Below are 14374 nucleotides of genomic sequence, written 5' to 3' on the forward strand. Positions count from 1 at the left end.
CAGAAAAAAGAAAACAGTAAAAAAGTCACCACATAGCATAGATAGCCTCTCATCAGTTCTGAGATCAGCTCTCAGACACTACCTGACGGCTTTAATTGTGTAATTCACACTTTGCAATAACAATTATTTGTAATAATGTACTACAGTAATTTATACTTTATAATAAGTACAAGCTCTAAAATAATTAGGACGCTCTAGCTTTCTTCTCTTCCACCCTGATTCTCTCTCCTCTAAGACATAGCTAAGCTTCAGCCCTCTAGCCTTTACTGCATGCCATATTTTCTGTAGCTCCTATGTACATGAATATATTTATTATTATTCTCTCTTATAAACCTGCCTTGTTACAGAACATTGGCTATGATGTAGTTAATTGGCAAGGGATAACTTCTTGTCTATCCCAACAGAACAAAGAATATCTACAAGCCTAATTCATGCCACAGTGAGGTAGTAGAAATGTGGTACGCTAGAACCCATCCGCATACAATACTTCATTCTGAAGAGGGTGTTATGGGCTTTCTAATTTAAGCAGCAACTGACTCTATAATAGAGCTGTTGTACTCCAAACATGTGTTAACACTGATTTTAATATTTAGCTAACTTACCTAAATAATTTATGTTAAATAATTCCAAAACTTTTATATGAATATTATAAAAAGAAAAAAATCTTCTGGTAAGTCTATATAGGTTGGCCAAATGTTACAGTATTTAAACAAACTTGGTAGTATAATCTGGAGTAATCCTTACCTAGCTCCAAAACGTCTGACGGATCAAGGTGCAAGCTCTTATTGCAAACTTGCTTCATTTTCTTCTCCAATATTGTTGCATCTTTTATTTGTGAATATTTCCGCACATAGAAGTGGCAAGGATGTATTACATGACTCACAAAAACTAGCTCTGGACAACCTGGGCAAGAATCCATATTTAAAGCACATTATTAAAACATGACCTAGGGAAGAACCATAAAAGGTGAACAACTGTAATTTCAAAACAAACAAAAAACCCCCACCACCACTACCACCAACAAAGCAGAAACAAAAAAACAAACCTGTCTTGTACCAACAAGTTTCTAAAATTATTAGGAGCCTGGAAAGAGCTAAACTGCAAAGGCCCGCGAAAACAAATGGTTCACCTATGTGTGTGTGTTGCCAGGGATGAAACCCGGGCTGTCATGCACCTTAGGCAAACGCTCTACTACTGGATTACAGTGCCTCCACTATGAACTCTTCAGCAACCAGAACTGCAAATACTTTGTCTATCTTGAGAAACATTTTCTATAGGTGGGACTAAGTTCATGTGAGGTTTTAAAGTCATGGCATATAATATAACAGGAAATCTAGGAAGTCCATCATGTCCAACACAGTAAAGAAGCAGGCCCCACATACTAAGAGAAAGGAAAAGAATAAACAGCAATCCAACCAACCAGAAAGGCAACCCAAACCATGAATAACAGTCAAAAATGACTAAGTGCAAACAGAATTGTGGTGGTTTAAATTAGAATGCCCCATATGCTTATGTATTTGCTTGGTCCCCAGTTGGTGGAACTGTTTGGGAAGGAATAGAAAGTGTGGCCTTGTTGGAGGAGTTGTATCATTAGGGGTGGCTTTTGAGGTTTCAAAGTCCCGTGTCATACCTATTGTGTTCTTTCTGCCTCATAATTATGTCTTAAGTTACCAGCTACTGCTTCAGTGCCATGCCTGCCTGCTGCTATGCTTCCTACCATTACGGTCATGGACTCCAACCATCTGAAACTGCAAGCCTCAAATAAACTCTTCTATAGGTTGTGTTGGCCAGGGTGTCTTATAACAGCAATAGAAAAAGTAATCAAGACAGGCCACAAGTCGTCATTTAAAAGACAAACTTGCTGACTAGATTATAAAGCATCTGGCTATTGTGTTGTCTCCAAAGAAAAAGATAGCCATAAATCAAGAATCAAATGAACAAAAATTAAACTAGTATATTCAAGACAAAACTACTTAAAAAGATAAAGACTACTACATAGCAGTAAGTACAACAATTCATCAAGAAGATATAATAATTGTAAATATATGTATACTAAGCGTTAGGGCTTCTTTCATAACACATTAAAGGGCATGCAAAATCAGGCAGGTACTGATATAATAATAGTGAGTAACTTCAACATCATCTTATTTAAACTAAAAATCAACAAAGAAACGAGTTAAACTATCTTATGCATCACTTAGAACTATCATCTATGGAATACTCGATTTAACAAATATAGAATACATATTCTTCTCATCAATGTATGGAACTCTCCATACAATAGACAATATTACAGGCCACAAAGTAAGCCCTAATACAAAAGAATTTTAAAAATTCCTTGCATTTTATCAAATCACAGCAGAACAAAACTAGATACCAGCAAGAGATACAGAAGAAATTGCACAAATGTCCGCAATTTGAATTATAGATCAACTGGTGGTGCCTGAAAAAAAAGAGAAGGGGATATGTTTAAAGTTTTCTAGAGTCAAAGCTGGGGGTGGGGTACATGCCTTTAATCCTAAAACTCAGGAGGAGAGGGAGGATGACCTCTGTGAGCTCCAGGACAGCCTGGTCTACATGGCAAGTTCTAGGTGAGCCAGAGCTACACAGCAAGACTCTCTCTCAAAACTGAACAAAATTCTTAGAATCAAAAGAAACAGTATCATAACTTATTAGGGTGTCTAGAATAAAGCTAAGGCAGTTCTAAGAACAAATTTATAGCAATCGAGTATTCATTCACATTAAAAATCATGAGTGAGCCATATATGGTGATGCACACTTATAATCTCAAATTTTGGGAGATGCAGGCAAGGGGATTAGAAGGTCAAGATTATTCTCAGTTTACAAAGTGGGTTTGAGGCAACTTTGGGCTATATAAAATGCCACCTCAATTCTCCTACAGTCCCCAAATTAGAGTAAGTTCAAATAAATAACTTAATGATATTTTTTGAGGTCTCAGAGTAACAAAAGCAAGCCAATTTCTGCAGGCAAAAGAATAAAAGATCATCTTAGAAATTCATTAAGACTTAATACAAAGAAGCAAAGAACTGGTTCCCTGAAAAGATAAACAAGATTGACAATCCTATCCAATCTAATAAAAATTGAGAATTGTAAACTAATAAAATTAGAGAGAGCAAGAGCATGTGTGTGCACGTGCGTGTGCGCGCGCGCCCCAGAGAGATGTTGTGGTATTTTTGAATGAAAATAGGGCCATAGGGAGTGATACTATTAGGAAGTGTGGCCTCGCTGGAGTAGGTATGCCTTAAAAATTATATTCTAAAAAAAACCTGGAAAACCTAAAGAAATGGATAAATTCCTTGACATACAGAACCTAAACTAACAAATGTGTAAAACACATTTAGACGGAAGCAGTAATCCGTTATATCCTTATAAAAGCGCAGGACTGGGTGTATTTACTGTCATATTCTATCAGACAGTTTACCCCACCATTCCTTAACTAACTCATTCTATGAAGTTAGTTCCCCCAAAACCAGATGAAGACAGCAGCCACAAAACTATATACAAAGTTCTCCCATAAACACAAAAATAAAATTTATCAACCAAATTCTTGCAAACTGAATTCAATAATAGTACATTAAGAAGATTATATACCATAAGCAGGTGGCTTCATACCCGGGATTCAAGGTTGGTTCAACATATGCCTCTTAGTAAGTTTAATACAATACACAAATGGACTTAAGGACAAAAATCACATGATCATCTCAACAGACAAAGAAAAAGTCTTTCAGAAAGTTCAGTATCATTTTACAATAAAAGCCCTGAAAAGGCTAGAAACAAGAGGAACATATCTCAACATAATAAAGGTCATATATAGCCAACATTATGTAAAATGGAAAAAACCTAAAATAATTTCTTTTTAAAATTAGGAGCATCATTTTGTGCTCTTATCCACAAATATAATTCTTAAAGTCTCAGCTACATCACTAACAGGAAAAGAAAAAGATATAAAACATGAAAAAAGTAAAAGTATCCATATTTTCAAACAACACAATATGCTTAAAAGACCCTAAAATCTCCACAAGAAAACATTTAGATCTAATAAACACCTTCAGTAAAAAACAGAATATAAGAATCAATCCATAAAACCCAGTAGCCATTCTACACACCAGTAAATGAACTTGCTTATAAAGAAATCAGAAAAATTCACAATAGCTTTAAAATTACCTATGGATAATTTTAGCCAAAAGTAAAAGATCTCTATAATCAAAACTTTAGAATACTAAGTAAAAAAAATTGAAGACACTTGAGGATGAAAAGACTTTCTACGCACATGGCTTGGCAGAGTTTTTGTTAAAATAGCCATATTATATAGAACTAACACATGACCCATCTAAACCACTCTTGGGTAATATATTCAAATGAATGTAAGACAATATACCATGAGATACTTGAGCACCTATGTTTGTTGTAGTACTATTCACAATGAGCAAGTTATTATCTTAATACACTAACAGATGAGTGGATAAGGAAAATCTATGTGTGTGTATACATACACACACACACACACATATATATATATACATACATACTATGGAGTTTTATTCAGCATAAGAAATGAAATTATATCATACACTGGAAAATGGATGCAAGTTGAGACAATACTAATCTAAAAGAGAAAAAGCATTTTTCATTTATGGATTTTAGATTATGTGTGCGCGGGCACACACACACACACACACACACACACACACACACACACACACGTAAGGCTTAAAAGTAGAAGCAAAACACTGATGAAATAAAGGAGAATATCAGAATGGAAAGAAGAAAGGAGACGGTGGGGGAATAAATAATGGCCAAAGTACATGATATATAAAAATATTTTATAAAACCCACCACAATGTACAATGAATGCATGCCAATAAAATTCGCAAACACACCAAATTAGCTAAACTACCAAAAATGATCTACTGATTTATGATAGCTAATTTTAATTGTCAACCTGATTAGATTTACAACCACTTAGGAGATAACCCCCTAGGCATGACTGTGAGGGCATTTCCCAAGGTACTTAACCAACAGAAGACTCACCAGGACTGTGTGTGTGGCACCATTTTATGAGCTGAGGTATTAGATGGAATAAAGAGAAAAGTGAGTAGAGTGCCAAGCATCCATTTCTCTCTGCTTCCCGACTGCAGATGGAACATGGCCAGCTGCCGCATATTCCTGCCACCATGTCACCTACCACTCTCAAACTGTGAGCTAAAATAAATCCTTTCTTTAAATTGCTTTTGTCAAGCATTTTGAAAAAGCAACATAGAAAGTAACTAATACAGAAAACTGGTAGAGACTTAGGGATGCTATTATGATAAATCTGACCATGTGGTTCATAGGCTTTGGAACTGGTTTGTGGGAAGAGTAAGGAAGAGTTTGGACCTCAGGGCTAGAGACTCCCTAGAATGTGAATGGGGTACTCTGGTCCAAGTTTGCTGACAGAAAGGCTGATTAAAAAGCCGCATTTACAAGATTTGGAAAAAGATTCTAGGCTGCAGACCATTTGTGTTGCATCCTGGCCAAGATAACGGTTATACACCGCCTATGTCCTGAAAAGCTTCTGTGAGGCAAAGGATGCTTCTAATAGAACAAAACAGCAGCCTACATAAAGGGAAGAGATTTTTACTGATTCCACATTCAGTATCAAAAATATATAAATAACTCAAGAAACTAGATAAAACTCAAATAATCCAATTATGCACAAAACTCAAGACAAGTGGATTAAAGACCTCAACATAAAACCAGAGACACTAAGTCAGATAGAAGAAAAAGTGGGGAAGAACCTGGAACACATTGGCACAGGAGACAACTTCCTGAACAGAACACCAACAGCCCAGGCCTTAATGTCAACAATTAATAAATGGGGCCTCATGAGGCTGAGAAGCTTCTGTAAGGCAGGAGACACTGTCAAGAGAACAAAGCAACAGCCTACAGACTGGGAAAAGATCTTCACCAACCCGACATCTGACAAAGGTCTAATATCCAAAATATATAAAGAACTCAAGAAATTAAACACCACCAAACCAAATAATCCAATTGAGAAATGGGGCTCAGAATTAAAAAGAGAATTCTCAACAGAGGAATATCAAATGACTGAGAAACACTTAAGGAAATGCTCAACCTCCTTAGTCATCATGGAAATGCAAATCAAAACGACTCTGAGATTCCATCTTACACCCATCAGAATGGCTAAGATCAAAAATTCAAGTGACACCACATGCTGGCAAGGATGTGGAGAGAGAGGAACACTCCTTCATTGCTGGTGGGAATGCAAACTAGTACAGCCACTTTGTAAATCTATCTGGTGCTTTCTCAGAAAACTGGGAATAGGGATTTCTCAAGACCCAGCTATTTCACTCCTTGGAATATACCCAGAAGATGCTCCAGCACACAACAAGAAAATTTGCTCAACCATGTTCATAGCAGCCTTATTCATAATAGCCAGAACCTGGAAACAGCCTAAGTGTCCCTCAGTAGAAGAATGGATAAAGAAACTGTGGTACAATTACACTATGGAATACTACTCAGCTATTAGAAACAAGGACTTCCTGAAATTTGTGGACAAATAGATTGAACTAGAAATGATCATAATGAGTGAATTAACCCAGAAGCAGAAAGACTCAAATGGTATATACTCACTTATAACTGGACACTAGCCCAAGGGGCATGTCCCATGAAAGTCTTCACTTACCAGGAAAGTGGGAAAGATGTGAGAACATCCTATTGGGACTCTAGGTGAGAGAAGTATGGAAGAATGGGGAAACAGAAGGATCCAGAGGGTCCTAGAAACCTACAAGAAGAACATTATGACAGGCAGATCTGGGCCCAGGGGTTCTGCTCAAACTATGGCACCAAGCAAGGACAACACATGCATAAACATGGAACCCCTACCCAAATCTAGCCAATGGACAGGACATGTTCCATAGTTGAGTGGAGAGTGGGGAATTGACTTTCACACGAACTCTGGTGCCCCATATTTGACCACGTCCCCTTGATGGGGAGGTCTGGGGGCACTCAGAGGAAAGATAGCAGGCTACCAAGAAGAGACTTGATACCCTATAATCATATAGAAGAGGAGGAGGTCCCCCTCAGTCACAGTTGTAGGGAAGGGGAATAGGGTGAAAGTGAGAGACAGGGAGGAACAGGAGGATACAAGGGATGGGATAATCATTGAGATGTAATATGAACAAATTAATAAAAAAATTTTTAAAAAGATCCAGCTATACCACTCTTGGGCATATATCCAAAGGATGCTTCATCCTGACACAAGGACACTTGCTCAGCAATGCTTACTGCTGCTCTATTCATAATAGCTAGAAACTGCAAACAACCTAGATATCTATCAATAGAAGAATGGATAAAGAAAATATGGTAGATTTACACAATGGAATATTAATCAGCTGATAAAAATATCATAAACTTTGCAGGCAAATAGATGGAACTAGAAAAAAATTACCGCAATGTAACCCAGGTCCAGAGAGATAAATGTACTCTGTATTTGCTTATATTTGGGTATTAGCCACTAAAAATAATAATCAAGGTATAACCCATAAACTCAGAGTGGTTAGGCATAAAGAAAGAGACTAGGTGGGGCACATGAATCTTCCTTGGAAAGTAAAGAAGACAGATTTTATGGATGGAATAGGGGTTGGGGGATTAGAATGGAAGGATCAGGTGGGGAGAGGACTGGAGATGGGGTTGAAGAAGGAAGTACAGGGAGAGACAGCTAAAACTGAGGGTCACTTGAGGGGTGGTATGGAAACCTAGTACAGGGGAAATTTACTAAACTATATGAAGGTGATCCTAATGAAGTCTCCAAATAATGGTGGAGACAATTGGCCATTTCTTGTCACCAAATGAAGCTTCCAGTTCTGGGACTGGGTTACGTCCAATTCAGTCATTGGCCAAAAGAGTCTAATGGGAATCCCTAAACATCCAAGGCTGTTGTCAAGACAAAAGGTTGCTCTCTACAAACTGACAGCAAAGCCTCCATTGCTGAAAACAACACCTACATAACTCATTGAGCATGGAGAGGTGGAGCTGGTACCTACATAGAACCTTCACCCATTCTCGTGTCTTTGGCATGGAAAAGTAATCTGCAGGCTACCAAAAGAGAACCTAAAACACCAACACACCCACAAAACCTTTGATCTGCTTGCAAAATATGCTAGAACAAAGGCGGCACAAAGCTTGTGAGAGAACCCAATCAATATTTGATTTGACTTTAGGCCCCACTCCGTGAGATAGAACTCATACCCAAAACTGCTGTGTGAGCAAGAACCAAGACTGGAGAGAGCCCAGAGACCGAGAATAAAAATAAATAGTCCCAGTCTTACAAAAGTAGTGTTAAAATGACCCCTCATGACATTCTGCTACACTTAGAGATTAGAGCCTTATTCAGATATCATCACAGAAACTTCCTCCTATAGCAGATAGGAACAATCACAGAGACCCACGACCAGGCAATATGCAGAAAGAGAGACCTTAGAACACACAGCTCTAAATGGGATGTCCCATCAAACCCCTTCCCTCAGAGCTTGGGAACAAAGTACTCTAAATCAATTGAGCAAAGCTCCTATGAACTCATAAACCAATGCAGCAAGCATAGGGGTTACCTACATGGGTCTGCACCAGGCCCTCTGTGTACACATTATAGCTTTCAGCTTCATAGTATTTTTATGGCTACTCTTGAGTGTGTGAATAAGTGGGTCTCTGATTCTTGTGCCTTCTCTTGATGTTCTTTCCTTCTGTTGGGTTGATCAGTCCAGTCTTGATGTGATGGTGTTTATTTTATCTTATCTTTTATTTTGTTATGTTTTTCTGTTATCTCTTAGAAGTCTATTATTTTATAATGAGAGATAGAAAGGGAGTAGGGATCTGTATGGGAAGAGAAGTGTGGAGGAACTGGGAGGAGTAACTGCAATTAGGATATATTATATGAGAAAAGAATCTATTTTCAACAAAGGAAAAATAAGAAAAGACAATTGAATGGGCTCCCTAATGAAAAACAGTTGTTTAGGAATGTGTTTTCTAAGGTCTGGGGTAAAGTACAGTATAGCTATCATAGAAGGGCATCGAATTATAGCTCAATCTGGCAGCAGGCCTTGTCAGTGCTGTCCAAATGGTTCTGTTTGGCGGGCACACAACAATATTCAAGGGTTATAAGGTCACGGAGGCTCACACGGTTTCAGAAAGTTGACAAGAATGGGCAATGTATGGTAGGGTCAAATTCACTACAAGGAGGCCCCAAAGAGGTCATTATGTAAACCTGTGAAGGTGAAGCCCAAGCTGGGATGGAGACCACAGGATGTGGGCAATGCCAGGACAATGAGATGTCTGTGAAGGAATGTTACAGACATTCTGGAGTGGAGGTGTCCCAACAGAGAGGCTCTATGTGCTACAGGAGGCAGAACTGGAGCTATGGGACTCTTTTCAAGCTCACTAGGGCCCACAGGATGCTACTACAAGCTCCAGGTGTTGGGCATGGTGCTACAGCATTTGGTATTTGCCCTACATGGTTTTAGACTTGCATCAGTCCAATCTTTCCTTGCAAATGTGTCTTAGTCTGATTTCTATTTCATCAGGCATAACTCCATGACCAAAAGCAACCTGGGAAAACAAGGATTTATTTCATCTTACACCTTACAGTCTGTCATGAAGAACAGTCAGGACAGGAACTCTAGGCAGGAACCTGAAAGCAGGAACCAAAGCAGAGTCTATAAAGGAACATGGTCTACTGGCTTGTTTTCCATGGCTCTCTCAATTTGCTTTTCATATAACCCAAGACCACCTGTTCAAGGATACCAACAACTACAGTGGACTGAGCTCTCCCTCATGAATCATTGATCAAGAACATGTCTCACAGACTTGCCCAGAGGCCAATCTGATAGAGGCATTTTCTCAACTGAGTTTCCTTCTCCTAGATGAGCCTTGCTTGAGGCTGACAAAAACAAAAAACAAAACTAACCACCACACTATGCTCGTGTTCTTTACATTTACATCAGGAATGCTTACACTGTGACAATGTATACAGGAAGTATTTACATTTTCAAAAAAAATTTACAGAGTCTCATATTATTAATAATACTCTCTTGAATCCCAGAAGCAAATGAACTTTTGAACTGTGTTGGGGATGTTAAATACTAAAGGGCACTTTCATTGTGAGATGAGCACAATATTTTAGAGGCAAAGGACAGTATTTTGCTGTCAACTTGACAGAGGGTGGACCCGTGATGATTAATTCTGATAATCAACTTCACAGGATTTAGAAGACAACTCTCTGAGTATGGTTTCAATGCAGTTCCAGAGAGGTTTAAGTGAGGAAGGAAGGCCAGCCCTGAATATGGGTGGCATTCTGGGGCTGGGGTTCTGGGCTGAATAAAAGGAGAAAGTGAGGGGGCTGGGAGATGGCTCAGAGCTTAAGAGCATTGTCTGCTCTTCCAAAGGGCCTGAGTTCAATTCCCAGCAACCACATGGTGGCTCACAACCATGTACCACGAGATCTGGTGCCCTCCTCTGGCATGCAGGTGTACATGCAGGCAGAACACTGTATACCTAATAAATAAATAAATCTTAAAAAAATTAGGAGAAAGTGAGCAGAGCAACCACATTCATCTTCTCTTCCTCCTGACTGCAGAAAGAATACAACCAGCCTCCTCAGGTTCCTGCTGGCATGCCTTCTACTCCTTCTACATCGTCATGAACTGCACCTTAACTGTAAGACTAAGTACATCTTTAAGTTGCTTTTGTCAAGCATTTTTGTCATAGTATCAGCAAAAGTAACTAATACAAGATTCAACTAACATATACACAATGGACTTTTAGTCAGCTGTTACAAAAATGAAATCATGACATTTGCAGAAACTAAATGGAATTGGAAAGCATTATGTCAAATGAAATAGGCAGATTCAAGAAGATAAATACCATTCTCTCATATGCAGAATATAGTTGTGCATGTATGTGCATGTGTGTGTGTGCACGCATGTATGTGTGTACAGGTCAACAAACTAGACGGGAGTAAGAGACTTAAAAGAAGGAACAAAGGAAGAAAAGAGAATGCAATGGAACACAGGTGGCATGAAAGCAGACAAGGGACAACTGGGAAGAGGAACGAGACAGGCAAGAGTCAGGAAGGGAACAAATGAGAACAAAATAATACATATATACAAGAACATTATAAGAAGACCTATTACTTTGCACTATAAATTTAAAAAGACACTAAAATTTGAAGAACCAATGTAACTACGTAACTAGAGGTTATAGCTGTGAGAAACATTATCAACTTAATGTTTCAGATAGTAAAACCTTTTAACATTAAAGGAAACAGATCTAGGTGGTAAAATGGTCTTTGTGTCCTCCTACATATTAGGAAAGAGTCAGCACACGTCAAGCAAACGCCACTCCATCAAGTGTGGACAGTTGTTAGCATACCCGCTTTTGATCCAACAGCAGAAGATAGTTCTTTTTGAGCAGGCTTTTTTTGGTATCCAGAAGTTTCCATAGGACCGTCTGTGGAGCATGCTTTTTCAAAATAAATAAGATAACTTTAGGAATTCTGTTAATGTTGACACTGACAGACACTAGTGTCTAAAACGCTGTGATTGAATTGGTAAAACACTAGAATGGCAAACTTCTTTTTCTTTTCCTTTGGTTTTTTGAGACAAGGGTTTCTCTGTGTAGCCTTGGCTGTCTTGGATTCACTTTGTGGAGTAGGCTGGCCTTGAACTCACAGAGATGCGCCTGCCTCTGCCTGGTGAGTGCTGGGTTTACTGGCGTGTGCCACCACACTCAGACCAGAGAAGGAAGAGGAGGAAGGCAGGCCGGCGTCACAGGTGAGGTGGATAAGAAGCACACGACCGGTGCGGATGGAGATTTGGCTCAGATGATGATAGTAAGTATTTGGGATTATGGATGGGAGTTAGCTTGATAGAAATGATTAGAAGCAGATGGCATGGGATTGGAGCAGGGTACGGGATAGTACCCCAATATGGGAAATAGTTTAGGGGATTAGTATCTGCCTTGCCCCGGGTTAACCAAGGCTATTTTAAAATATAACAGGTGTCTGTGTCTTGATTGATTGCTAGTGGGTTAGAAAATACCACTCTAATAATAATTATAGGCCTAATAATAAACATTATTAGGCCATACTGATAAATTAACCATAACATATTTGAAACAAGATTTCTAGTAAGTAAAGTCATGAGAGGTAATCACAAGTCATAATTTAAATGGAAGATGTGTCCTTTGTATTTAAATTTTCATTCTGGGTCTGTGTTGAGAAACCTACACTTTCTTGTGTGTGTTCTACTATCTCCTTTAAAAATGTCTCTTTTACTCTCTTTCTCTCCTTTCTATGTGCTTAAATTTCTATTAAAATATTTCAAATAAATTCCACTTAAAAGACTTTTCTGAAGTTAGCCAGTAAAGCAGACAATGGTGTTAAAAACTGTCCTAAAGAAGACTGTTAATGCAAAATCACATATAGCAGCATTCCATTTCTACAAGAATGGACAGAATACTAACACTGTAAACAACCGGAATATTTACTTGTTATAAAATGATATTCACAACAGTTTAACCCCAGATTAAATATCAGAACAAAGATTTAGGAGGTGTTCTTAATTTAAGAACAGAGTAGCAAAACTGTATCCACAAATTTCATCTACCATTTATTTGCATCATTTATACCAAGTTTAAATATATAACATGAAAATGTCAAATATCTTAAGTACATCAAATATCAGAGTTGCATATCAAAATTTTTAATTTTATTTTTTATAGATTTAAAAAATTTATTTTTTGTGTACTTGTATTTTGTTTGCATGCATGTATGTGCACTATGTGGGTGGGTGCCTGGTGCCTGGTGATGTCAGAAAAAGGTACTGGATCCCCTGAAATAGGAGTTACAGATGGCTGTAAGCCACTATGTATATGCTAGGAACCAAACCCAGGGCCTCTGGTCCTCTGCAAGAGTGAAAAGGCTTTTAATTGCTGAGTCAACTCTCCAGGCCCTAAATACTGTTTTTTTTTTTTTTATTTTATTTTATTTTTTCAGACAATGTCTCACCGTGTAGCCTTGCCTGGCCTGGGACTCACTATGTATATCAGGCTAGCCTAAAATTTATAGAGATCTGCATGCCGCTGCTTCCTGAGTGCTGGAATTAAAGGCTTTTGCCAATACAGGCCTTTAAAAAGCAAGCCAGACATGGTGGCTCTTGTTAATAATCTTACCATTCAAGTCATTGAGGCAGGATTTATTTATTTTTTTATTACTTTATTCAGATTACATCTAGATTTTTATCCCCTTTTCTCTTCCTGTTCCTCCCTTCCTCTTTCATCCTATTCCCATCCCCTAGGTCTGTGACAGAGGGGACCTCCTTCCCCACCATATGATCACAGCCTGTTAGGTCTCATCTTGGTAGCCTTCCTATTCTTTCTCTGAGTGCCACCAGGCCTCCTCACCAAGGGGAAGCGGTCAAATATGGGGCACCAGAGTTCATGTCAGAGTCAGTCCCTGCTCTCCACATGACTGTGGAAAATGTGCAGGATTGATTTAAATAGAGGCCTAGCCTGAGGTACATAGTGAACTCTGGGCCAGACGGCATTACAGTGTGAAACGCTTCCCACCCCCAAGCCCCAATATAAATGAATAAAAAGCTAAAAACCAATTTCCCAATGTAGGAAATATATGAAGGTAGGTGTATGGAATCAATAAGTCTAATTCACGATGAGGATATGAGATATAAGATTAGAGTATATTAAGAACATGAACAAAAAGACAGTAATTGATTTTTAACTACAGATAATAGATCTTCTCTTTTCTATTTTTACTCACATTCTAGGCTTTCCTCAATAATTTCTTCAATTATTACATCAGGGCTAGATCCCAGTTGAGGCAGTACAGCAATAGTCTTAGGAGACGTCTCCACAGCCACCTCTTTCTGTGGCTGCTTGTTTCTCCCTTCTAAATGCCTGTCAGGGGCCTCTGCTTGCAAAGGAGGCATAGGTGTTTCACCAGCCAGGACAGCCACATCTACCCTTTTCTTTTCTAGTGATGAGTACACATCATAACAAAGTTCCTTTTTATTATTAAATTTCTTTTGAACAGTCTGTCCATCTTCATTTTCTTCAGGGTGACATCTGTTTAAAAATATACACAATTCAATGACTTTGGTAATCTTAAAGAGTTTCATAACCTTGCCACAATCTAATTTTAGAACATGGTCACTGGCCCAAAAGAGCCCTCTTGCCCTTTTCAAACTCCTAAAGAAACTGCCTACTCCAAGTCCCCAGCGGCCTCTGAGACTGTTTGCTCTGTGTTGTTTTGTTTGAGGCAGATCTCTCTTACTAAGTTACTCAG

At 38.5% G+C, this 14374-nt stretch overlaps 1 protein-coding gene across 5 annotated transcripts in view; it reads right to left on the reverse strand.

The window, feature by feature from the left end:
- Positions 1 to 14374, reverse strand: part of RNF17 (ring finger protein 17) — a 111643-nt gene that overhangs the window by 58814 nt on the left and 38455 nt on the right. For all 5 annotated transcript variants that reach the window (XR_014776390.1, XM_084767242.1, XM_084767241.1 and 2 more), the window contains exons 10-12: positions 13850 to 14154; positions 11446 to 11535; positions 745 to 903 (exon numbers count right to left, since the gene is read on the reverse strand). Coding sequence is in view for 4 of the 5 variants with exons in the window: in XM_084767242.1 (XP_084623368.1) it covers positions 745 to 903; positions 11446 to 11535; positions 13850 to 14154 (554 nt within the window). In the remaining variant the exon portion in view is untranslated. The remainder of the gene's footprint in view (positions 1 to 744; positions 904 to 11445; positions 11536 to 13849; positions 14155 to 14374) is intronic.

The sequence above is a fragment of the Acomys minous genome (genome assembly GCF_964271855.1).
Source record: "Acomys minous genome assembly, chromosome: 18".
NCBI classification, from domain to species: Eukaryota; Metazoa; Chordata; class Mammalia; order Rodentia; family Muridae; genus Acomys; species Acomys minous.